The following is a 25,093-nucleotide window of genomic DNA, read 5'->3' on the forward strand; positions in this document are numbered from 1 at the left end:
TAAAAAAATCCGGAAGTAAACTATATATAACTCTCAATTTGCTACATTTCAGAGTCCAAAAGGGAGATATGAGATATCTCCTAGGAAAGTAAGCGAAATGGCAGGAAACAATTCAAGGATCAAATCTTACGGCATTTTAGCTTACTTTCCACCTAAGCAACTCCTGCCCGGTAATCAGATGACCAACCCTCCAGCTTAGGGTGCAGATGAATTTGGAGATCTGTACTTCTGAATTGGACAATCCAAAGATGCTAGTTCAGATATTTCACCATGGTGACGCCTTTCGAAACCCCGGGTTCAGAATCAACTGAGTGTCAGATGAGGGTGAATATCACAAGGCAGTCTTCCGTGAGAATGAAGGCAATGGCATGGCTTCCTGCGGACGAAGGATGACGAGCACGCCAAACATTCCAAGCATTGGAAGGACCAGAAGCCACTTTAGTAGTTTGTAGTAATGCATATGGAAGGAGAGGGAGAATTCATCTGAGAAATGGAGTCCATTCTTGTCAACCATCTCCACCAAAACAGTCCCCGTAGTCCGTAAAGTTACTGCTGGAAGCTTTATTCGATATTTTCCTGGTCGATCGAAGGTCTGGTTACTTGTTATCCGCCTATTTCCTTGGTAGTTACCCGGAACCAACAAAGTAGTCTTCAATTGATGACAAGTTAAGAATAGTTATCAGTTATTCAATTATATTCAAAATTACTTCCGATATATAAGAAAACAAGTACCAGGGGCTTACATTGACATGATAAGGCGCTTGAGAACCTGAAGGAAATCTGTATCTGTCAACAATCTCAATCTCAACCCAAAAGTTCTTACCTTCCTCATCACGAAAAGCTCTCGAAGAAGGCAAAACATAGATCCCTTCACGGTTGTATCGATTTGCAAAGTTGTTCCTTCCCTGGTTAGGTGATCTCCATGCCTGGAATAAAATGATATAGATACATCAAAATTTAAAATAAAATTAAAAAAAAAAAAAAGAAGTTAAAACATAACTCCCTAGAAAGCCAAACAAAATTAATGATATCTAATCTGCCTTGAGTGGGTGATGTGGAACAGGAGTCGAAAAGCAGAAGACATTGCCATTCATGGTAGAAACAATGAGATCAAGATCATCTCCACCATCAACATTGTCTGCCAAGACCATACTGTATCTGTTGCAAAAGAACATAGCATGAGAAGATAAACTACACTCGTGATATTCTATAATCAGGTGCATTGTTTTAATAATAACAGCATAATTATAGAATTTGAATGCAAATAAATCTTACGAGGTCTCCCCAATATCGACAACATCTGCACACGACGTGCGTCCGTCAATTAGGTACAAATAACCATCAAAGGATGTCGTAACAATAGTCAGCCCCTCCTGTTTCTCCCCACGTTTACTTAGATCAACCAAAAGAATTTGATTCATTACTCTACCATGAGTACGATAGGGAAATGGACGGACATAAGAACCATCCTTGCCACTAAGAACATATATATTCCCGGAAATTGTAGGCACCACAATATCTGTCCGACCATCGCCATCAACATCACCAACTGCGGGGCCCTGGTTCAGAATCCAAAAATAAAATAAGATGACCAAATATTCTCGAGTACATGACAGAAGAAAAGGGTTTCATTTAGAAGCTTTCTAAGCATTTATCATGAAAAACAGCAAGAAATCTGGAGTAACAACCTCAGTTGTTGGTCCAAGGTTTTAAAACCCTCAAGTTTGAATTTCTAAGGCCCCACCCATGACAAAGAAATCAAACCATCACAAACAAGTGGAGTTGGTCACATAGATGCTATTTTGCCGTTCAACTCTAATTCAACACCAGAAGGACTTGGATATTAATATCCTCTGTCATAAAAGCAAATCACAGAGCCTTTACTTCACCTTTTGGGAGAGGGTGGGGGATGGATGGCGGGGTTTAATTTTAATGAATTGTGTATTTACTATTTAGGACTCTGACTGATTAATACCCTTGCTGGGGTAACCTTTTGGCTTTGGCTATATTCTGTTCTTGTATACTGTTATCACATCGTCTTGCTTCTTTCAGTCAAACCTCACTGTTAATTTAGATTGGAGTATAGCTTTAAAAGCACATAGTGATCTCTGGCCAAAAAGAAAAGAAGAAGAAAAAAGTGGGAAAGTTTACTGTAAATTAAACAGAAGTTTGAGAAGAGAAGAAGAGAAAAAGAGAAAATCTGCTGATGATGTACTTTGTGGAGCTTCACTATCAATCGTAAAGATTCCCAACACCTTTACCTTTATTTGTATCTTTCAATTACATCAATAGAAGTTGAATAGAACTAAAACTCACAAGAGACAAAACACAAAATTTTGCCCATTTGCCTAACATTTACAAACCACAACTAAGACCAGCACAGTATGGATGCAAACTGACTGCAAATTGAGGAATGACAAAATGGTTGTTTCCTCTCAAAGTTTCCATGCCTTGATATCCTATTCTAGCATTATAGGTCAGAGCCAACAAGAAAAAATGGAGAATAATCCCAGACGATACTAACAATGATACCTACATGCAGCCAAAGTTATTGCTGCTAAGAGTTTCGAGTGGCACAAGACTTAGATTAATCTAAGCAAAAGGGAAACGAAGGATGCATTGACAAAACAATGAGAAAGGGAACTGATGTGGTCCCAGTTTCTGAAACTGTTAGGGCCCTAGAATGGTGCCATGTGGAGGAGAGAGAGTATGTTAGGGTCAGTAGGGGGTAATAAATAGGAGAACATTGAGAGGAGAGGGGAGGGAATGCTATGGGAGTGATGTGTGGGCAGCTGTAGGCTGAGGGGGCACCGTCAGGTGTTGGGGGTGACTGGCACCATTAAAACCAGCCTTATCCTTGTCAATTTCTTATATTTCCTTGTTGATTTCCAGGGTGAATAGAAGGATTCTTAGCAAATTTGTATCAGAGCAGTGTTGAACTGTTGATACCAGGGAGGAGAGATGGCATTGTCACTGTTTTCCAGTGATGAACGAGTGCAGGAATGGTTGACTGAAGTCGAGCTATTCTGTTGGCAACACTAGATTGAGCAAGAACATTGGCTCGCAGTAGCTCTCTAAATTTGGAAGGATTCGCGTTGGGTTGGGTATATGAAAGATCTTGGCCGGAGTTTACTTGGGTGAACTTCAAGGAGGCACTAGGTATTGATTTTAATGACGGGAAGAATGCAAAGATTCCCCATATCAAACCCGTGTTGGTTTATGGTGAAAAGGATTCGCAAAAGCACCCCATAAAATCAAAAGAAGAGGCCGTGGAAGTTGTAGTAAGTGGGAATGAGTCTCTCTGAGCATGGAGAAGAGAGAAGAAGAGAGTGAGTGGTTCGGATGTCGATGCATACCGGAGTGAAGGGGCAGCAGCAGGAAATCATGCCACTAAATTGAAAGATTGAGAAGAGAATAGGCATAAAAGGAGGCAGGGTGCGATTGGAGGAGACCAGCAAGAGGCGGCTAGGGTGTCTTTGCAGAAAATGGGGAAGAAGCGTTGGAGTCTGAGGGTTTTGAGGGTTAATTTGGTTCACCCTAAACTGCTTCGTGGGTCCGGTTCACACCCTAAGGGCCAACGGCTCTATTATTTGGGCCCAACTTAGGTACGCATAGTCCCAAACTTACGGCCCAAGCGAACCAAATTCAAAGATTGGGCCACTAGGTTCCCTAAGAAACCTCCTTGGGCCCAATCCCATTTTCTTCACCCAAAGCCCAATCCATTCCATTACACCAACGTCCAACCCAATTTTCTTAACCCATGACTTTAAGTGCTTAGGCCCAACCCATTCAAAAGAATTACCTTGGACCCAGCACATTCCATTAACCCCGAGCTCACCCTGTTTTATTAACCCGATTCCCAACCCATTTCTCTTAACCCATGGTTTTAAGTATTTGGACCCCACCCATTTAAAACATCTACCATGGGTCTAACCCATTTCATTACACCAAAACCCACAAACTTTCATTATCATGTTGGGCCCAACTAACTCAAATGAACCAAAATCCAACCCCAAGACCAGTTCGAACCAAGGACTTACCAATGAAGTGGTCCAACTGAACCAACCAATTGGAACCATTGTCTTTTACCTCCATCCCTCACATAGGAAAACCAGGCAAGATGGAGGGTTTTTCTCGATTTATGACCCAGCTCCACCAGCAGCTGGTAGCAATGGTGAAGATGGTTGCCTCCGTTCCAACGGAGACGGAGATCCCTCCCGTCGACAGAGACTTCTTCGGAGGGCGGAACTGCAACGACGACTTTCCCTGATTGTTGTTCACCACGACACTTCTGAAACCCACCCCACTACAGGCTTCCAAGCGGAAATAGCTTACCTTTATGCTGGAATTCAGGTGGGTATAACTTCTGAAGCGTCGCTTTTTTCTTGGTCTTGCAGCCGCTGACCCATTATACAGCATAAACAGCTTGGCCGCCTCACCTCTGATATTCAAGGACAATTCCCTAGTGATCTTGGTGTGGTTGTGACTGATTCTACCAGGGTCATTTCTGCAGAATTTGGGAAATGTTTTGCCGAAATAAGGTGCAGAGATTGGGGGGGATTGCTTCTTTTGGGAGAGGACGACCACATCATCGACCTGACCCTCCTTCCTGGTCCTAAAGTGGCTGCAGCAGATTGGGTCAATTCAGGTCCGGGAAGTCTCATTGCAACCTTGGGGAGAAGAGTACTTTTATTTCTGGTTTGAGTTGCTACAGGGACATGGCTATGCACAAATTCCCCCAAATCACTTAAGCTGATTTGTCACTGAATTGGGCTGGTTGCGCGGAAAACATATGAAGAATAAGCCTCTAATTTTCCTTCACCTTGAGAACAAGGTGAATTTCGAGGGGCCGGTTGTGTTAGGGCCCTAGGATGGTGCCATGTGGAGGAGAAAGAGAATATGTTAGGGTTAGTTGGGGGTAATAAATGGGGGAAACTTGAGAGGAGAGGGGACGGAATGTTATGGGAGTGATGTGTGGGCAGCCGTAGGCTGAGGGGGCACCGTGAGCTGTTGGTGACTTGCACCATTAAAACCAGCTTTATTCTTGTCAATTTTTTATATTTCCTTCTTGATTTCCAGAGTGAATAGAAGGGTTCTTATCAAAAACCCTTAAACCGGGTCACTATTAATGGCTGCAGTGAAACTGTAAATATATTCGAGTTTAAACCAACAAATGAAGAGATATGCTGTGTGGACTCAACTGGACACAACAGTTTAAGACTATTTTTGGTAATAAAGTGAAGGAAGGGTATTAACTAAAAAAGCAGAGAACTGGACGTATTCCAAAAATTGATTTAAAAATATTGGAGGGGGTCGTCTTCTACCTTTTACGAGAACAGGAGACCCACAGAAGTCCAGTAGTAGCCTGCAGCCAAGAGAACTTCCACCAAAAGAAGTTCAATTTCTTCTGGATTACAAGCCCCAGTATTACTTACCAACAACTGAAAAGATTTAGTCTATGAAAATATTTCAGAAGGGGCTTGAGATTGAGATTCTAGGGTTCAGGCAGCAGACATACTTGCATCAGTAACAGTTTTGGGGCTTGAAACTCAAGGTTCAATTCATCATAGACAAGGTAAGAGACGAGAAGACAAAACAGAGCCAAAAGGACCCACAGGGAACAACCAGAGATAGACAAGAAAAAAAACAGAAAAAGGAGGCGAAAACCGAGGGAGAACAAGGAAGGAAGAACAAGGACAAAAGGCCAAAACAGCAGAGACAAAAGAAGAAAGGAGGAACAAAAAGAGAAAAAGAACAAAAGGACAACAAAGAACAGAACACCGGGCCCACCGCAAGGGGACGAGGACAAACACCAACCCCGACAAACACAAGGAGCAACACCCGGCCCACCGCAGGGGACGAGACGAACACCAACACCGACAAACACAAGGCCCAAGAGGAGGAAGCGCAAGCAAGACAACAAGACACCAACAAAGCCTAAGACAAAGAGACAAAAACAAAGGAACACCAACCACAGCAACACAACCACACAAACAAAGGAAACACAACCACCCAACACACAGCAAAACAACAGAAACAAACACACACACCACAGCAAAACAAAAGGAAAACCACAAAACCCACCACAACCACCACCACAGCCCTGGACCAAACAACGGCACAAAAAGGGGCGAATTCTCCACAAAGGATCAAGCCCAGAAACCAGGGCCATCCACCCAAAGCCAGCCGCAAGCAGGGCGTTGGGCAGTTAGGCTAATGGGCGAGCTGGGCTTTGTATGGCCGCATCACAAGGCTTCATCCACTCCAATTCTCACACTCAACAAGCTGCTTGTTAGAGAAATCAAACAAAGCTCCAACAATTATGGTTCAGGAATCACAGAGAAAAGGTAATTCACTGAACAAAATAAGGAATGAAGAAAAGGAAGAGTACAGACGAAATAGATAAAGATGGAGGAATGAGAGACCCTCTGAGACGAGAGAGAAAATCAGAGAAGATGACATGTTTGGACACGCTGCTCTTGGCAGTCATGTTATCAACTGAAACTCCATTCATTTCAAAAGGAAGTTTTATTGGTTACAAGCGTCTGCATATAAAGAAAGAAAAGTTCCTACAGAAACTATAAGACTGAGTTTGGATTCCCAACGCAATGTAGCTAATAATCTATAATGTTAGGATAGAAAGTGGAAAAAAAATAACTCAAGCAATAATATAAAATCCATTTGCGTAACTTGCATTAGCAACAGCAAAGGCTCATCCATCCAAAATACCATCCTACCTCATTCATACAATGCCAGTTTAGGTAAGCGTAGATAGAAGACTCAAATATCCTCCAACTGAGAATTTTCAGTTATTGTAGTTTGCACTTTAACTTAAGCTGACATGATACCATGTTACCATCAACTAAGACTCAAAAGATGTATTTAAGAAAGACGATAAACTTTTCACCATTTGCAGATAGTAACTTTGAACTAGTAAAAAGATCTTCAAAAGAATATTTTTCATTGCAAGTATTGAGGAATTGGTGAAGTCCAGTTTTTCCAGCTTTGGGGTGGCCCATGCTTGGTCACACTGATGTAAACCATTTCCAGGGGCAGCATAGGGCCTAGGGTTGCCCCCTCAAACCCTACGGCCCCTAATACCACCAGGGGCATTTTGGTCATTTTAGGCCTTGTATCTAGCATGGCCTCAAACAGAACTGATTCGAAGGCAAGAATCCATGTAGCCAACCCCATTTAGTTGGGACAAGGCTTATTGTTGTTGTTGTTGTTGTTTTATTGATTGAGTCCACGTGGTATAATTGGGTCCACTATGCTTGTGGGACCCCAGATCTACATTTAATTTGAATTTGAACCCGAGTCTTGATTACAGTGGGATTCCTAAAGGAATCTGTCTATTAGGGTTGTCCTAAATCTTCATCTACTCTTAGAATTCAAATGGAACTCTTTAGAGTAAGTTATGAAGGTTCCTTGTGTGAGTTCATATCTTTGTTTCGTGTGTTCCCGGGAGGAATTCGATCTCTTCAATCTCGGGATACCACCTAAATAACTGTGGCCAGAGAGTTAAATAGGTCGGGAAGAAAGAGTCTGAGGTCGGGTCGGACAAAATACATCTAGGTTGGTCCCACCACCAATTGATTGAGTCATCCTTCTTTTTCTTTCTTATAAATAAAGAGAAAAAGAATTCAGGCTATCCGGATAGAAAAGTGCGTCCGATTGCAGTCAATCAATGAAGCGCATGCTTTGTTCGCTTGAAGATTTATATTCTCCCTGGTCCTTTTCTTGGCCATCTTGTCTATCTTGGCTATCCAATGGGGTTGGTAGGTAGGTTTATTCGCGTTGGGCTTATAGAAGATGTTCCTTTCATTGCGGAGGTCACTAGGTCCTTCCACCCACAAGTTGCGGATCTCTCTTCGCGCTGAATAGTAGTTCTGCCCATCCCAACCATTCCGAGGAGTAGGCTAAGCCCATATGGGCTGGATATCTTCAATAAAAAAGAGTAGGTAGTAGTAGTCTTCCCGATTTGTAGGAGTCTCGTGTGCTCGAACTTGTGGGCATGCTCGAATGCTCGGTTGGGTTATCGGGTTGCTTCCTCCTGCTTCGCCCTCGGGGAAAGAAATAATGCTTTCAATGCCAACTTTGATTTTAAATCAAGCTAGCGAGAAGGAAATGCCTTAGCCGCATCTCTTTCCGCCATTCACCAGACCTCCCGTAGCTACTTTAATACTCCTCTATGGGTGGTAATCGGTAGATAGAAACATCCACATTGGTCCCGAGGGAGGAGGCGGGAATGGTCTGTTGGTCCTGACTTATCAATCATCGGAAGAAATTGGGCCCAGCATCAGCATTAGATCGAGATGGCCCTTTCTAGTACCTCAAACTCTGGTTGAAAACAACCCTTTCCATGGACTGATCTAAACAACCAAGCCTTTGGCCACTAGCTACAACCATGGGGGAACCGCGAGACCGCCGAGACCCGAGATATCTCGTTTCAAAACCGAGACGAGACGGGCAGACGCGAGATGGGATATCTCGCCGAGATCTCCCAATCTCGCATATCTCGCCATATCTCGCCATATCTCGCCCCAAATCTCGCCATATCTCGCGGAACTCTCAATTTTACCAAATTTTTGTAGATTTCAGCCAAAGTTTCACGCAACTACTCTAGCACATCTACAACACAAAGAAAACCAATCATCCTCTACTGTCTTATGAACTATACGTTAATGACTATATAAAACTCTAACGGTTGTATACTTTTATCATTCTATTCTTGAAAGTTAAGATTGTAATACTCAATGAAGTTATCTTGATGACATTTAAGTTATTTGATGTATTTGATACACATGATTTTCATATATGCCTTAAGGTTTTATATTACATGTTATATAACCGCATCCTAATCCTACAGCATAAGGTTTTATATTATATGTTATATAACCTCATCTCTAATCCTACAGCATTTCGGTTTCACAATATGGGTAGACTTAAAATCATACTAAGGGGTTTCTCACAAACCAAGGCCACAGTGTGTCAAAGGCATCAAATAGGCTAAAAACCAAGTTTAGCCAACGGGACCTTAAACCCACCGAGATGGGCACCGAGTGCCAAAATGGCACACCGACCGAGATCTCGCCGAGATGGTCGAGATCCGGTTTTCATGGTAGCGAGATCTCGCTCGCGAGCGAGATCTCCCACCATGGCTACAACCATTCCTATGTCCCCAGGATCAAGTATTGGATCCAACAGCCATAGATGAAATATAAATAGAAAACATTGACGCTTTCTCTTAGAACTGAACATAGGAACTTTGCTGTGCGGATTCCACTTTTTTGTTAAAAAGGGATAAGATTAGATGCCTTCCGGAAACTATGTGGGCTAGTAGAGGCCGGGCGCCACACATAAAGTCTTGGGAGTATTGGTTTGATCTATATGCAAGTTAGAGTTAGAGTCCAATTTTGATTTCTCTCTTTGAGTCCAGTCCTAGTCTAATTTATTTCAGTAGGCTATAAATAAGGCTTCAAACCTTATAAAAAGCAGATCGATTTGATGAAGAGAAATTGTTTTAGTGTTGAACGCCATCTAGAGAGATTGTGGGTTCCCTAGAGGGGGCGTGTGATTGGTTCAAGGAGATTAAATTCTGAAATTTCCCTGATTTTCTGCATTCATATTTATCTTCCAAGTAAGAAACAGCCTCTACCCCATTCCCCCTTCTTCTCTCTCACCCACAAGTCTCCCCCACCCTCTAACCCTAGTTCTGGAATCCCAGCCCCTCTTCCCTCCATTGCAGAAAACCCCAGCCCTTTCCAACCCCTGCGGCAGCCTCAGGAAGTCCCCCCCCCTTAGTTAACCCCCTATCCTCCCTGAACCCTAAACTGTAATCTCAGCCCCTCCCCCTTACTTTATCTTCTTCTTTTCTTCTCTTAATACCGGCAGCACTTCTGGAAATTCCAGAAAATTGAAATTCAGAAGTGCAGCAGCTAGTCTAAGACCTATAAGACCCTAAATCCTAGACCTAAACCCTTCCCCTTGTAGAATTAAGCCTAAACTCAGCCCCTACCTTCAATCCCAAATTCCAGCCCCTTCCCACACCTAAAACCCTAAAATTCTGCAACTTAACTTCATTCTTAGGAAACCCTAACCCTAGAATTCTTCAAAAACAAACTTCAAATACAGATCTGAAATCATAATTACAGCAAGGTTTAATGACTGAAACCCTGAAACCCTGAAACCCTAGACCCCTAAGCCTGGCTTAACCTATCCTAACGCTAACCTAAACCTTGCATTACTTGAATTTGTCATCAAACCCTCCACAAAGGGTGATTACAGCCCTAGAAGACTGCTGATTCGCAGGGAAGAGGATCCTGGAGGAGGCCTAGATATAGGGCATTAGGCCAAGCAGTCAAACGCTAGATCCTAGTTCACATCACACACCCTCTCCCCCAGGCTGGCGGGGAGTCCCAGTTTTCCATCGAGTTTAATGTGAAAGGTGCTCTGCCATGAACATGGTCCTCTAGGTGTTAATAATGTTTCACTTACAGTCATGGGTGACATTGATTGGGTTCATCAATTTTATGCTTTTACATCATTGAAGAAATCAGAAAAGTGCTTTTCAGCAGACTTAGCATTGGATATCTTTTACATAGAATATAGCTCTCACAAGCACTCTTTTACAAGGCTGTTTACCTTAGCTTTCACAGCATATAAGTGGATTACTACTTGTGGCTATGGAAAGGTTCATGACAGGAAGCATTAGACCCTGAAGGCTTTCACCAGTATTTAAATGCATCTGTCAATTTGCTTTGCTCCAAACATATTGTTGAAGAGAAGCCACATAATTAATGAAACTTTACATATGAGAAATGAATGTATGTTAGTTTGGTATTCCATGCTGGAGATGCATTTAAATGGAACTATGTGGATGATGGACACAATTAATTGAAAATATGCAGTTTTCCCTAACAGGGAAAAGGGAATCTAATGACCAAAGAGGCACCCTGGATTCCATCCTGCTTGTCATAGCTATATGTGTGTCAATATACTCATTTGGCTCCACTGTGCACCAGCCTAGTCTTAGTATTGTGCTGACTATTCATTTGGAGTTCATGACGGTAGGAGTGCCACTTATCCAGCCTAGCATTCTGGGCTGACGCCTCTTGGTCTACTGCTTTCTTCTACTTGTCCATAGCCCTGCTATGTCAGATTCTTCCACGAGTATTTCTTTTTTAATTGACTTGTGCATGCATAATGCACTGACGAATATTAGTTCCTCCCGAAAATTCACTATCTCATTGATGGCCAGGCTACCCTATCTGACTTGAGATACAATATAGCTAACAAAGCAACGAATGTGATACAGGGACTAACCTGTGGAATGAGACTCTTCAGATGCACTTCCCAAATTTCTTCCCCTTGTGCAGTCCATGCAGCAACATTTCCATGTGTATCAGTTGTCACCAGTTCAATCTTTCCATCATCATTGATATCAGCAGCAACTACAGATCCCTGAATCTCAGCCATCTGAAGAGGAAACTTTTCTCTCACCTTACCTGAGTGAATTTCAGCAGCATGAGGCCCAAACCATCACTTAAATTAAAAGAAAACTTGACAAATGAAAACTAATGTTTGCTTCATCAGCTAAGATGAAGTATTCTTGCACATTGATTCTGTTCATATTATTCAAGGGTGCCCTTGTATGACAATCTCCTCACAGATGCTCAGTGGAAACTATTAATCATTGGTTGTTGACAGGCTTCAACATTAAATGGTGTTTCAGGTTTTCGTAGGAAAACCCATAGAGACACAGGCAAATATAAAGAAAAGATGGTTGCATGTTTCATCATATACAAACATTATATGAATCAAGAACTAAACTGAGCAAGCATTGCAATAGTAGGTCACAAGAATCTGCCCCTTCTATAAATCAAAAAAGTATATTGAGCATGCATTTGGTACAAGAAAAAATGATACTACAGTAAATGCTTTGATCTTTCATGTGAGAAACAATAAGCACACTTTCATAAGTAATAACTAAACTGGTGACAAAATTCCTTAATCGGAGGCAAAACAGATAAATAGAAGTAGATCAAAAAATACAATGAAAAACAATGGTGTTGGAAATAAAAAGGTATCAGAAATGAAGAATGTGATTCAACCATACATTATTTCCATATGTTAACCTAAATTGTGACACCGCAGATCTGGATTCTGGAATCATTATTTAATATTATATTTGTAATATTCTTAGGTCCATGCGTGGGAGATGACTGGTCGAATCAGGGTACTGGAGACTAGATGAGGTAAAAGATTAAACTGATATTCATTAAATGTATATTTTGAGGTAAATCATTATTTTAATAGCACATTATATATACCCCCTGCGTTTGCAAACTATTATGTTTACATCCTGGAATTTATTTTATTGCTTTTATACCCCCAGCATTTCAAATTATATATCAATCACACTCCTACTGTTAGAATAATGGGGTTAATTGAGAATTTTTATCAAAATCGTTGTGTTATGAATTCTGGAATTTTCCCCTGTTTTGAGTTCTTAGGGGTTAACTCAACCCTTTAACTAGCATAATTTGACCCGATTTGGTGCATGAATAAAAGTGTTTGTGTGTGATTTGGGTTCGTTTTACAATTTCAATTAGATAGGCAAAGAGGGAGGACGAATAAGGGATTAGAGGAATAAAAGAAGAGAAGCTGGATGAGGGGGGGGGGGGAATGCAAGAGACTCAGGATGTACACCAGTGACTTCAGTTAGGAGTCATAAGGGTATATTAGGAAAACCATAGTGCCTTTTGAGATTTAGCTCTTGTACTAAATCTCTGAGAGAGATCCTGGCAGAAGTTTGGGTCCATGTTGGACTCCTCTCTGGTTCCTTTTTTGTATCTATGATTTTCTCTATATATTGAAGGCAGTTCTTTGAGGTTGTTACATCGAGAGTGAGGCCTTTCAATTCCTTCCTCTCAATTTATTCTTCCTTCTCATTCTTGAGTTCTTCTTCTTCTTCTATTCCATGCCCATTAGCAGCTTCAAACTGAAGTTGTAAGACAGAACTTATAATATCAAGCTGAGCCTAGAAAACTGGGTATTGAAGACTTGGAAGAGGACAACGAGCTGAGTTTGGACTGAACCTCAAGGTTTTAAAAAAAAAATTAATATTTATGCAAGGGTAAGAAGTCTAGATTGTGGTTGGGTTATAGATCTAATTGATGAGTTGGTTCCATGAATTGAAGGAGATTTACCCCAACGCATTCAACATATAAGTTTTTAATGAGAAAATGGAAGGAAGAAAAACTATTACACACATTATTATATTGGAGGTCTTAATTAGGAACTCCAATGCATTCTGATATACACCCTATAGCATGCAACATAAGTCTTACAAAAAGAAGTGAAATGCTTTGTAGTAGGGGAGTCCTAACTAGAGAAGGCACGGGCTTTACTTAGTTTTGGATCAAAGAAAGTATATTCAAGACAAGAAACAAGTAAGCAACATAGTTACTCTAATGGTTGAAGCATGTGAGTAATGAACAGAATATTGTGTGAAATAGTTTTTCTATCAAGCCTAAGTACTATGAAAATGACAATCTGGTAGTGTGATCCTGGAACTGTTTAATGGTAATAGAATGATGTTATCATAACAGTTGATTGTTTAAATGATCCTTTTTTTTGGAAATGTGAACCATTTTTTAACTTGTACAAGTGTACATCTTTTGCATAAGCTGTTTCCAAGGTTATTACATATTCGTATTCAACTTGAGATCAATGTCCAAGAGACTAAAAAGGTAAATGTTGAGAGATTAAGAATGACAAACAAATAAAAGCTATGGTGCTGAAAAGCACAGCTTCTGTAAGTCCTAGAACTTTAATATAACCGAATTGGAAAGGCATGAAGCAAGACTGAGAAGTGGAAAGACAAAGGCTGGACCAAAAAGCTGCCTATGGTGGATAACTAGCCTTTGCCAAGAAGAAATGGGATTCTCCAAGTGGGAACCCCTAAGACTGAAACTAAGACTAATTCCACTTATGTGGCTTGGACTGAAGGTATCTTCCCTACAGGTAAAGTTTAGGTCTAAGGCTTAAAAGGAAAGAAAATGAAAGAGAATGAAATTGTCATGAAAACAAGCTGTAATGAATTTATTATTTCAAAGAATTATGAAAATGAATTGTATGTCTAAGACATCTTATTGCATAGCATGGTTGTTTGTATTGTTTATTGGGCTTGTGGAGTTCAAAACTGTTGTATCTATTAGAATCCCAAGTCCAAGATAAAGATATAGTGGATCAAGTTTGAAGATGAGGAAGAGGGTTTCTTTTAGTAATTTTTTATCTAGTCTAATGATTTGTAAAGTTCTTTGGAAGTTAGATATGTTTAGTTAAGAAAAGTGAAGACATGGCTGTAATCAAGTCAGGACTTTGTAAACTTATACATATGGTGTGAATACATAGAAGATGTGACATCCGTTAGGTTGCCTTAACTTTATTCCTTCCCATACACATTTTTTGCATAATTTAATAGTAGGTTGAAAGCTAAGGTGAACTGTCACAAGCCTTAGTAGGATTCTGGTGCTGTGAGCCTCACCTGATCCTAGAAACTGCGGTCGTGACTCGTTTCATAAATACAACAAAGAACAAAATCAGGTAGGCAAAGAAACAACCAGCCATAGGGGTATTTTTGGCAATTTTGCATGTAACAACCTGGAGTTATCTTATATTTGTATGTGTGGCTTGAAATGGATTGATATTTTTCTTTCACTTCCTTTTTCTTTGTGGTGCCTTAGGGTGCAACTTGAATTTTGTAGTATTAGTGTTTACATTTTTTCCGTTATTTTGGTAATTATAAAGTTAAAGACTTCTAGCTGTAATTTTACTATCTTTGGTCAAATTAAAATAAATAAATTCCATACATGCTAAAAACTAATTTACATTTTTTTTTTGGTAGACCTAATTTAACTTTCAGTTAGACCATGCTTGAAGTCTAAGTCACAGAGGTTGTCTTCATGAATATGGGGTCGGATTGTACATTGCTAGGCAAAAAACAAAAACAATACCTCCTAAAAATCAACTCCAGACCCTAACGTTTCTGAACTAATTTAAACACTCACACAGGGCCCATTCAATATCATCCACATCAATATCAAATTACAACAACAACCATAAGCTTGTCCCAACTCAACAGGGTTGGGTACTTGGATCCTTAGAAGGTTAAGAAAAAGAGAAGTAACAACAGTAAATTAATACATATATGAAGGTAATTAGGAGACAAAGTCAAGGTGGTCTTCCAGGAAAATCACTTTATGTAGGATTATGCATATGGGTCCCAGTCATCCAGACAGCTCTATGAGCACTCGTATGGGCATCTAGTCCTAGCACATGCATATCCTTTCTTACTACTTCTTCAGTAGTCAATTCAGGCCTACCCCTAGCTCTCTTACCTCCATCCAGTTGGATCTGATTACTCCTTACAGGTGCCTCTAACAGCCTTATTTGGACATGCCCATACAACCTCAAGCGGCACTCCTTTAGCTTGTCCTGAATTGGTGCAATACCCAAGTCAGATCAACTAAGTTCATTCCATACTCTATCTCTCCTAGTCTCTCCACACATCCTCCTCAGCATCCTCATCTCTGCTACACTTATTTCATTTATATGGCTTCTCTTGGTTGCCCAATTTTCTCCCTCATAGATCATAGCCGGTCTAATAACAGTCTTATAGAATTTCTTTTGAGTTTAATAGGCATGTAAGTTTGTCACGTAACACACCCAAAACACCTCTCCACATCAACCATCCTACCTCAATTCTATAACAAATTAACCCTGCTAAATCTAAGCTTTAGGGCTTATAAAAGAAGCACGTGACAATAAAGATTAGTAAATACAAAAGAAAGGGAAAAAAAGAAAGAAAAAAAAAAAAGAAGCTCAAGACCTATGATGGACCAAATTAAAATATTCCAATGCCCATTTGAACATCCTAAACTGCATGAATTGCATGACATCCTTTTCTATCTAAATCATTAGGTCACAAGGATGTAAATAAAAAGAAATTCACACTAAAACAGGGAAAATGATGTAAACTTTAAACTAGCAAAATATCCAAATCAGCAAACTCAAACAAATCATAACACAACTATCTCTGATTCTCCCCGATATAAAGTAAAATGCAATCACAAAAATATCCGCAACAACTACTGTACCAAAAGCCTGGTCGGATTTGGTTTCTCCCTGGTCTTGGACTCTGGCTTTCCAGATAGTGTCTTGCAGGTCCAGCCATGATAGTGCTACTGAATCAATAACATTTCCCATCTGAAATGACAATATTGATGGCGAAGTGCTCCTTTACTTATATTGTTAGTGTACACAGGTTTGGGGCTTAGTGGGCAGTGGCTACTGGCTAGTGGGACCTCAAGGCATTGGATCAGATTTCATCACCATGGCAGCTTAGCAGCAAGATATTTGCTACAGTTTTGGCTATCTTTCCATAATTTATTTGGTAAATTATCACACATTTCTACAACATCACATCATTATGAACAAAGCAAGCAAAGTTCAATATGTATGTCATAGTCAATCTCCTCTATTGCTACATGAAGCAATGGTGAACTGGAGCCTTGGGGTGAACAAAGACTCAAAGATAATCAATTTGAGGGGTATAATGTACTATAACATCGGCTCTCTTTGGCATAAACTATACCAAAGAGAGCCCAAGTCTTGAACTTATTTCAAAACAGTAACTGAAGGAAAGGAAATAAATTGCTGACACTCCAATCAAATCACTGGGTTGTGTTGCAGACTTGGAAGACCGATCAACTAGAGGAGCCTGCACAGTGATTGCTATCATCTGGAATGCAGACTGGTAATAAAAATAAATAATGTAAACAAAATAGAATTTCCAGTGTGAGCCACCGTGACTGCATGTGAAATATCATGTCTGGAAAGCATGCCACCAACATGCTAAAGCTTAACTTTGACGACAGTTTCTTGGATAACCAGGGGAAGAACATTCCTGAGATAAATGCAAGCTATGAAGGCACCATAGCGCTGATTTTGTCCCAGCTTGATTGGTATCCGTGATTCATCCACAAAATTGAAGGTGTAATTACTAAATGTCTAGAGATGCTTGACTCAGAGACAGCATGTTCTGATTGGCAAGGAAATACAGCTTGGGTAATAAAAAATCTCTCTTCCAGCTTTGAAGGTCCATGACAATAATTACATCTCATAACAAAAGCCAGATCTTTCATCTCATTTGGTAATGCCTCTTTCCTGTGGAAGACTAGCCCAGCCAAATTGGGGGATGATAAATTAGCCAGGTCAGGAAGATTGGCAGCCAATTTCTGGGGCTTTATTCCACAATGGGGTCCTGTGACACTGCAACTTCGCTTCTCTAGTAAAATGAGTTAAATACCCACAAAGGAGAGGGGGAAGAAGGGATAGAGTGCCCTCAGTCTGAACTTTGAATGAGGAAACAATGATCCCAGTTTAGATTGCCTATTATTTTTTTTAAGGGTTGGGGGGGGGGGGGGGAACAAAATAAACAATTACCATACATAACAAAATGTAACAATGATGAGATATTTGTAGATGAAGCATTGCTGACAATCATTTGCAAAACCAATCTTACAGATGAAGCAACGGTAATATCCTATGACTTTCAAATAACAATGACACACACACTGAGAAAAAATGGGGAGGGAGGATAGCAAACCCACAGTCCAAACGTGGGAATAAGGAGACAAATAACCTCAATTTTGATTGCACATAATTTTTTCTTTTTCTTTTTCTTTTTTTGGAGGGTGGGGGGAGGGGGAGGGGGTAGGGATATTAGACAAAATAAACAGCTACTTAACATGGAAGATATACCGTTTATAATGACCATTTCATAGAATAACTTATAAGTAACGTACAGCTCACAAGCATTTCTAAAACTAATACTGTGACAAATTAAAATACCATATGTTCCTATAGACGTACAATAACATAGACTGAAAAAAAGTTTGTAGCAGCAGGAATTACCATGATGATCCAGAACATAAAACAAGCCGAAGGAAGTTCCGACAAGAATGTCCAAATTTCCATCCCCATCCAAATCAACCAGAGTAGGGGATGAATATATGTGTGCACGGTAGTTTGCAGCCTCAGTACTAAGATCTAGCGATGCTGTCCACTTGACTTGCTTTGTGTCAAGATTGAAAACCACAATAGAACTGGCCACATATTTTCCAATATCTATACCACCCAATTCCCTTAAATGCACCGGGTTGTCATAGTACCTGTCATCTTATGAGCAACCATTAATTCATCATCAGTTGAGACAAGAGCATAACCAACACTGATAGAAATTACAATTTCACCTTCAAGCAGAAGGCTGAAAGAGATTTGCAGCAATAACTCAACAATTTACAAAGGATTCTTTTTACAACTGCACAGTGCACATACACCTCCATTGACATCAACATCAAGCAACTTTAGAATAAAAACATGGATTGTACATATTGTTTGCACAATACATGCAATTCGCAATTAGTGGCATCGAATTGCTCATCCATCCAGGAAACAACTATTCAATTATTCATGAAGCAGTCAGTAACATTTTAGGTGTCCAAACACCATATAATGTATTATAAATGAAGCTGTCATTTACTTCCGAGAATTTTCAGCAACATACTTGTCCAAATTTGTAAAAACAGTATTTCAAAAATTCATTAGAAATGAATCATTGCCAAGTTTTTTTTGGATGAATAAATAATTATATTAAACGAAGAGGAAACAAGAGAACAAGGTCTTTAAGCATAGGACCGAAAAGAACTAAGGCCCCACGAAACAAAAATAAATATGTTCCTTGGGGTATCATCAACCAAGGGATGGGGGATAGCTAACAGTCTAGAAGATACATCAAAATAGATGGCATTCCAAATCCTGTCTATGGAGTGGGATTTGGAAGTCCATCTTCGAAGATTGCGCTCCCACCATAGGTGATGGATAGAGGCACAATACAATAGCTTACCAATCCGATTGCAAATGGAAGTGCCTAAAAAGTTTCTCAAAATCCAAGACCAATCACAAGTAAACCCGAAGGACCGCCTCGAATGGGGCCAAATGGAGGCTAGGGCTTTTCCCCATATAGATCTGGAGAAAGGGCAAGACAAAGAAAAGGTGCTCAAGGTCCTCCAAACCATTCCAACAGAGAATGCAGTTGGGGTTTGTGGGGATGTGTCGGCCAACAAGGAAGATTGGGTGGGGAGAGCATAGTTAAGGGCTCTCCAAAGAATAAGGGAGTGGCGGGGGATGAAGCCTTTGAACCAAACCAAACCAAGCCTTTGAATCATTGCCAAGTTATATCACTTTAAAACCTAAGTCAAGACCACCACTCCATTGTTTGAATATTCATTCCGTGCACGTCTTCAAATACGAATTTGGCAACAATTTACAGTATAAAACAAGGGGAGGATGGAATCCTAGAGCTAGCAGTCATGAGATGTCTGTTTCCCAGTGGATGGGACTGCAAATCAGGATAAAAAAAAATATACAATGATTCAATAACTGCATACCCACCGTGCCATTTTAGGATATGATGCTAAGGTTAAAGCTGAAAATATCATCACTAAGATCGGAAATAGTGACAAGGATTACATAATTTAAGATTTACTCAATAAATGCAGAAAAGTGATAATGAATAGTTTTAACATATTTAAATTAAACTTTCAGCATAGAGGGAAGGGAGAGATGGTGGAGTTCTAGCATGGAAGAAGATGACTTACTCATGATCAAAGAAGTATGATACTGCAACAACCATCTCAGATATCCCATCATTGTCAATATCTGCTATAACCTGCAAGGAACAAAATGATGATACTAATCACATATTTATCACTGGTTCCATCTATTTAGAAGCAGAAGATCAAGCATATCTATAACCATTAACCAAACACACAAATCTAAGATCCTGAACTCACTGGAGTGCATAGGATGTGTGAGTCAACATCCACAAAATCCTCCATTTTTTCATGGCTCTGTTCAGTCCATTCCTCATCTCCCCACATTGACTCATCAACATAATCATCATAGTCATAGTTGTATTCATCACCTAACTCATCATTATCTCGGAATAACTCAAAAGATGAATCAGCGTCTGCTTCCAGAGCTGCATCATTCTCAACAGTTGCAGCCTCTACATCACCATTGGTAGCTTTTGATTCAGAATCACTCCCCTGTCCCTTCAAATCAGTATCTTGAAGAAGCCTCCTTGAACTTGTCACATTCCCTGGTTTCATGGTGCCTGTTGACTCAGTATCTCCAGATGAATTACCTGTTCCACTAGGCAGCTTAATGTCTATTGGTGTCTGAGAAGAATTTAGTTTGTCTTCATTCTCCGGGCGGGACATATTCACAACGGAATCCTGCTTATCTTGCATGGTCAAAGGAACAGTGTTGTTTGATCCAGGTGTACCTTCATGAGTTTCTGTGACGAACAACAACAATTATAGATATAGTTTATCCCCTCAAATTAATAATTATTGATGATGGCAAAACATCAGATTCAAACTAATAATCTGAAACTGCACACCGACCACCTCCGCATTTTAGCGAAGTTTGGAAAACTGTTAAGTATGCAGAGGGCAAAGAACAATTATCTAAATTATTAATGAAAAGTCTACCACCCAGACGAGCTTATAAATAAATTTGACTCTTTGAACACCTTGAATATAGCTCGCTCATGGTAACGCAAAGGACTGAACTCCATATTAAACTTAAATTTCAGCCATTACAGAAGTTATCTTAATCATTGGTTACTTACGAGATGCCATTTCAGCGGCCTCCTGAATAAGCAATTTATCATCAACATCTGGATGGGATCTATCCACTGGATCTGTATGTAAGCCTACATACCAGTCTTTACGAACTTTCCTACGAGGTACCACCAGCTTTTCAGTCATCATGTAGCCTGAGACTCTGAAACACAAGTACATAACAAGCACGACCAGCCCCAGTTAGGAGTGAATGCACCTCAATGAAGACCTACATTAAAAAATGTTATGACCCTAGGATGAAATTTTTAACACAACCGTCAATGAGACTTCTACCTGAAAAAAAGCACTTCACCATTGAATGTAGCCAACGCAATTTCTCTTACACCATCCTTGTCAATATCAAATAGGAGAGGACTGGAATGAACAGTAGACTCATGAAAGACGGGCCATCCTGACAAACACATAAATGACAGAAATTGACTTATTCCATGTCGAAGAGCAACATAAAACTTCCACTTCTTTCCTGTCTGTGAACTGCACTACATTTCTCCAAGTTGAGTTTCTGACTGACAAAGGGAATATCCACTAAAACAGAAAACATGATCTCGTCATTTTTTAAGTCCATTATATTTCATTCATTTTATACCTTTTTATTTTCTTTTTGGGTGGGAATGGTAGCATGTTACTAGAAAACAAAGTTGTGTAAATTATAGTGACTGCCCTCTCAAGGTCTAAATCAATTGTTAAACAAGGATAGAAGTTGGGAATCAGCATGTTGTATCAAAGCACAAGTCCTATTTTAAGCATCAAGATAACCAAATGTGAAGCTTACTGCAGAAAGATAGTTAAAGACTTAGAAATATATCTATCCTCAAAGACTCTTCCATTAGTTAATTACTTTATGACATAGTAATCAGTCAGTATCCATTTAATAAACACACTCATTGACAAAAACAAAAAGAAACACAAAAGAGACAATAAAACCTCCACAGTGCTTTAAAATGTGTTATTTTAAATTTCCAACACAAAAGCCAAATTGCTACCATTACCTAACTCTAGCTTCCAGGGGCATCAAGATTCTGCTTCAAGAGAGGCCACCACTCCTACAGTACAAATTATAAATGTCTGGAAGATCATATTATTATTTAATAGCAGACAAAAAACTAGAACCTCTTCCTTTTTTTTAACATTTCTCTGAAAATGCTAGTTGTTCAAATGGGCTATTAACCAAAAGACTTCATACTAAAAGTCAACATACAGAAACAGCTTCAAATGAAACAAATAAAATAGAAAGTATCAAGACGTACCTGGCATTTTATCTCCATCAGAACCCTCTAGCACTTCCAAGTAGTGAACAAAAGATGGCACCACTATGTCAAGCTTCCCGTCACTGAGATTCAAAATAGGTTTTAGAATAAATCCATGAAGAGATATTCCTAAATACTAATTTAAACCATCAAAATAGTACCAATCCAAGGAAAAAAATTTACAGTGCATCTATTACATATTGACGATTCAACTGCCACTTGGTAAAACATTTGGGCAATGGAAGGCAAACACAAGTGCCATACCTCTTTGGAAGATTCTAACATGAACTTTTAATGTTGCTCTATTAAATCCAAGCATAGTTTCAATTATATATACATGCTTATTTCTTCGAACGTATCATTATTGAGCATCCCATAGGCATTAAAAATGACGCTCTTGCCTGTTTACATAATTACTTTTTGCCTCCCTCTCTTACCGTACCAACCAAAGTTCTTTTTTCAATTCAATGTCACCAGGTTTTGGTGAACCTCAGATACTCATTTGCTTGTATCCATTAGATGATAAAATTTTCAATTGCTTTTGATTCTCACAAATTTCTTAAGAGAGAGTCTTGTCTTTCCCAAGCTAGTGAGCCACTTGGGAATGGAGCAAAAGAAAGCAAAGCCAGAGAACTCCAACTGGAAGGTGGGAAAACAAGACTTCGTCTTGTCTTAATCCACATAAAATCTTGTCTCCTGTCTCCCGATAAGTTAAAGCAGAAGTTGATTCCACAGTTGTTTCTTTAGAACCCATTGCGGTGGGTTAAATAAAGTCTAATTCATTACCTGGCCCCAATGAATCAGTTCATGCTTTGTAAAATCTTCTTGGATAGTAAAGGAAATGAAGTAGGAAATCCTGAGTGGTGATGGAAATGAAGTAGGAAATCCTGAATCAGTTCATTACCTGGCCCTAATGAATCAGTTTGGCATTCCTCTTCAAATAAAATGTTCTCCTCACAGCAGCTTGAAAACTTATCGGCAAAACACCCGATTGTGCCTTGGTTCGCTTGGTTTGTGTCGCTCATCACATCCCTCGAGATAGCTTCATTGCCTGATATGCTTTGACTTGCACTTTCACCACTCAGGATTTCCTTTACCGTAGGAACATCTCCATTCCCAACTGCTGACTATGTCGAAATGTCACTGACTGCAACAATCATTTATTTTTCAGTAGCGCTTGCTCCAAGGTTATTTGAGCAGGGATCTTTCAGAGGTGTTCTTCTTCCTTTCATCAAGAATGGCATCGGATCAACAGAGTTCAACAGTAAGTAGATTTGCACCCAGCTGTTAAGATGATCTTCTATGGACATCAATGCAACAGCAAGGTTGCTCCATTGTGGTCATGAAATCAAATATGGAAGTAGCCTCTATGCAGAAGCAGGGTAAGGCTGCATCACAATGTCCCTCCTTAGACCCCACAGTCGTAGGCACTATTTACGGTCTTTTGTTAATATGATACTATGTGGACCCAGCTATCACATTTTGTGGGAAAGAAGCTTGCGTAAATGGACTTCCTCCTCATGTTCTGATACTCAGATTCAGTATGCCATTGAATTTGACATCGTTAATTTCCTTGATGTCACCGATTAAATCAGCATCCTGTCTCCTCTTGGATTTCAGATTATGCTTCATTAGTCTTGATTTCGTTTTGTTTGTCATTACTTTGGGTTATTCCCTTTGAACTCCTTTGTAGGAGCTGTTACATTAATTGTCTTCTCTAATATAGGTTATCATTCACCCGTTAAAGAAAAAAGATCCCCCACACCACCCCACCCAACCTCCAACAAAAGTAGGAACAGAAAAAAGACCAAACCACTTTTATTTGAGTTAAATACATCGGCTAGTTACAGATTCAATAATTTAAGAGTGAAAGGGAGTCACCTGTTGATATCAGCAATCAGAGGAGTTGCATATATGCTGGAGCTAACTTCCGTCTGCCACCTTAGTTCCAAATTACGAGGACATTTTGTGTTTAATAAAGCATCCTCGTCACTACAAAAGAAAATGACGAAAATTTTAAAGATACCAGATACATCAATAAATCTTTATTCGAAATAACTCAGAAAACTTACAAGCGCATACCAACAACCCCACTCCGCAACAACACGCGCGGAATGAAACACTTCAATTATCGGATTACGATGGAAATTATGAATTGAGATTTGGGTAACACAGCTAATGTACGGTAAGCATGGGCTAAATTGAATCTTCCGAATACGAATTGAACTCGAAATAAATAAATAAAGATTCAGAGTGGGGATGGGAAGTGTGGAACTCACATGGCAGGATATCCGAGGGCATCATCACTTGCATCTCGTTCCCGAAACTTATTTTTCTTCGTTCCATGTAGCTTTGAATCAGCTACAGCATGAATGAGATTCAAAGAAATCGAAACAAGGACAAATATAAGCAAAAATGTCGTTTTCATCGGGTTCTCGCCAACACAAGAATCTCTGCCGCTTTTAGTTGAGGAAACCAACTGAAGAGTTAAAAGGAACAGCTGATAGATAATTCACACAATGATCATGAAGAACCGAGGAACATCGATCTAAAACTCTATACAAAACCCTAGATGGGGTTCTGAATAACTTCACAGCGATGAGAGGAAAATGTTTGGCGGAATCTTCGTCAAGCTTTGGTCATTCATGTTTGATACAGTTAAATTTTGCAGACGGAATTTGTGTTTAGGCGTATTACCGAGTATGGAGATCCGTCGCTCAAACGTACGAGAGTACATCTGAAGCGTTCAGAAAGAATCCATCACAGATGAGTCCCTCGTGAGTCGTGATGGAATTTTTTTAGATAATTTTCATTTAGCCAGTGAGGTTTTTGTCATTTTTAGTCTTAGACAACTTGGCAATTTCAAATTAATTTAAAGACAAATTATCATTTTTATGACCAAGTTCTCCTTTTTTTTTTTTAAAGTAATATTCATCTGAGGTAGAGGTTTGATTTATGTCATTTTCAATAAAAAATAACTGAGATTTTGCATTTGCCAGCTCTATGGTATAGAAAGAAATCAATTTAATGACAAATTACTATTTTTATGATCAATTTGTCCTTTTTTTT

At 39.6% G+C, this 25,093-nt stretch overlaps 1 protein-coding gene across 1 annotated transcript; it reads right to left on the bottom strand.

Annotated features, from left to right (window-relative positions):
* Window positions 1-24,718, bottom strand: DEX1 (defective in exine formation protein (DEX1)). The gene is made up of 13 exons (XM_089165724.1): window positions 24,304-24,718; window positions 23,906-24,016; window positions 22,025-22,107; window positions 21,051-21,168; window positions 20,765-20,919; window positions 19,923-20,428; window positions 19,728-19,798; window positions 17,983-18,239; window positions 11,326-11,507; window positions 1,276-1,559; window positions 1,041-1,158; window positions 744-926; window positions 1-649 (listed from the first exon to the last, which is right to left on the bottom strand). Exons 1-13 carry the CDS (start codon window positions 24,450-24,452, stop codon window positions 332-334), a joined length of 2,535 nt encoding a protein of 844 aa, XP_089021850.1. The 5' UTR covers window positions 24,453-24,718; the 3' UTR covers window positions 1-331.
* Window positions 24,719-25,093: the final 375 nt, after the last annotated feature.

The sequence above is a fragment of the Hakea prostrata genome, chromosome 1 (assembly GCF_041222555.1).
Source record: "Hakea prostrata isolate BN-2017 chromosome 1, UWA_Hpros_2, whole genome shotgun sequence".
In the NCBI taxonomy this organism is placed as follows: domain Eukaryota; kingdom Viridiplantae; phylum Streptophyta; class Magnoliopsida; order Proteales; family Proteaceae; genus Hakea; species Hakea prostrata.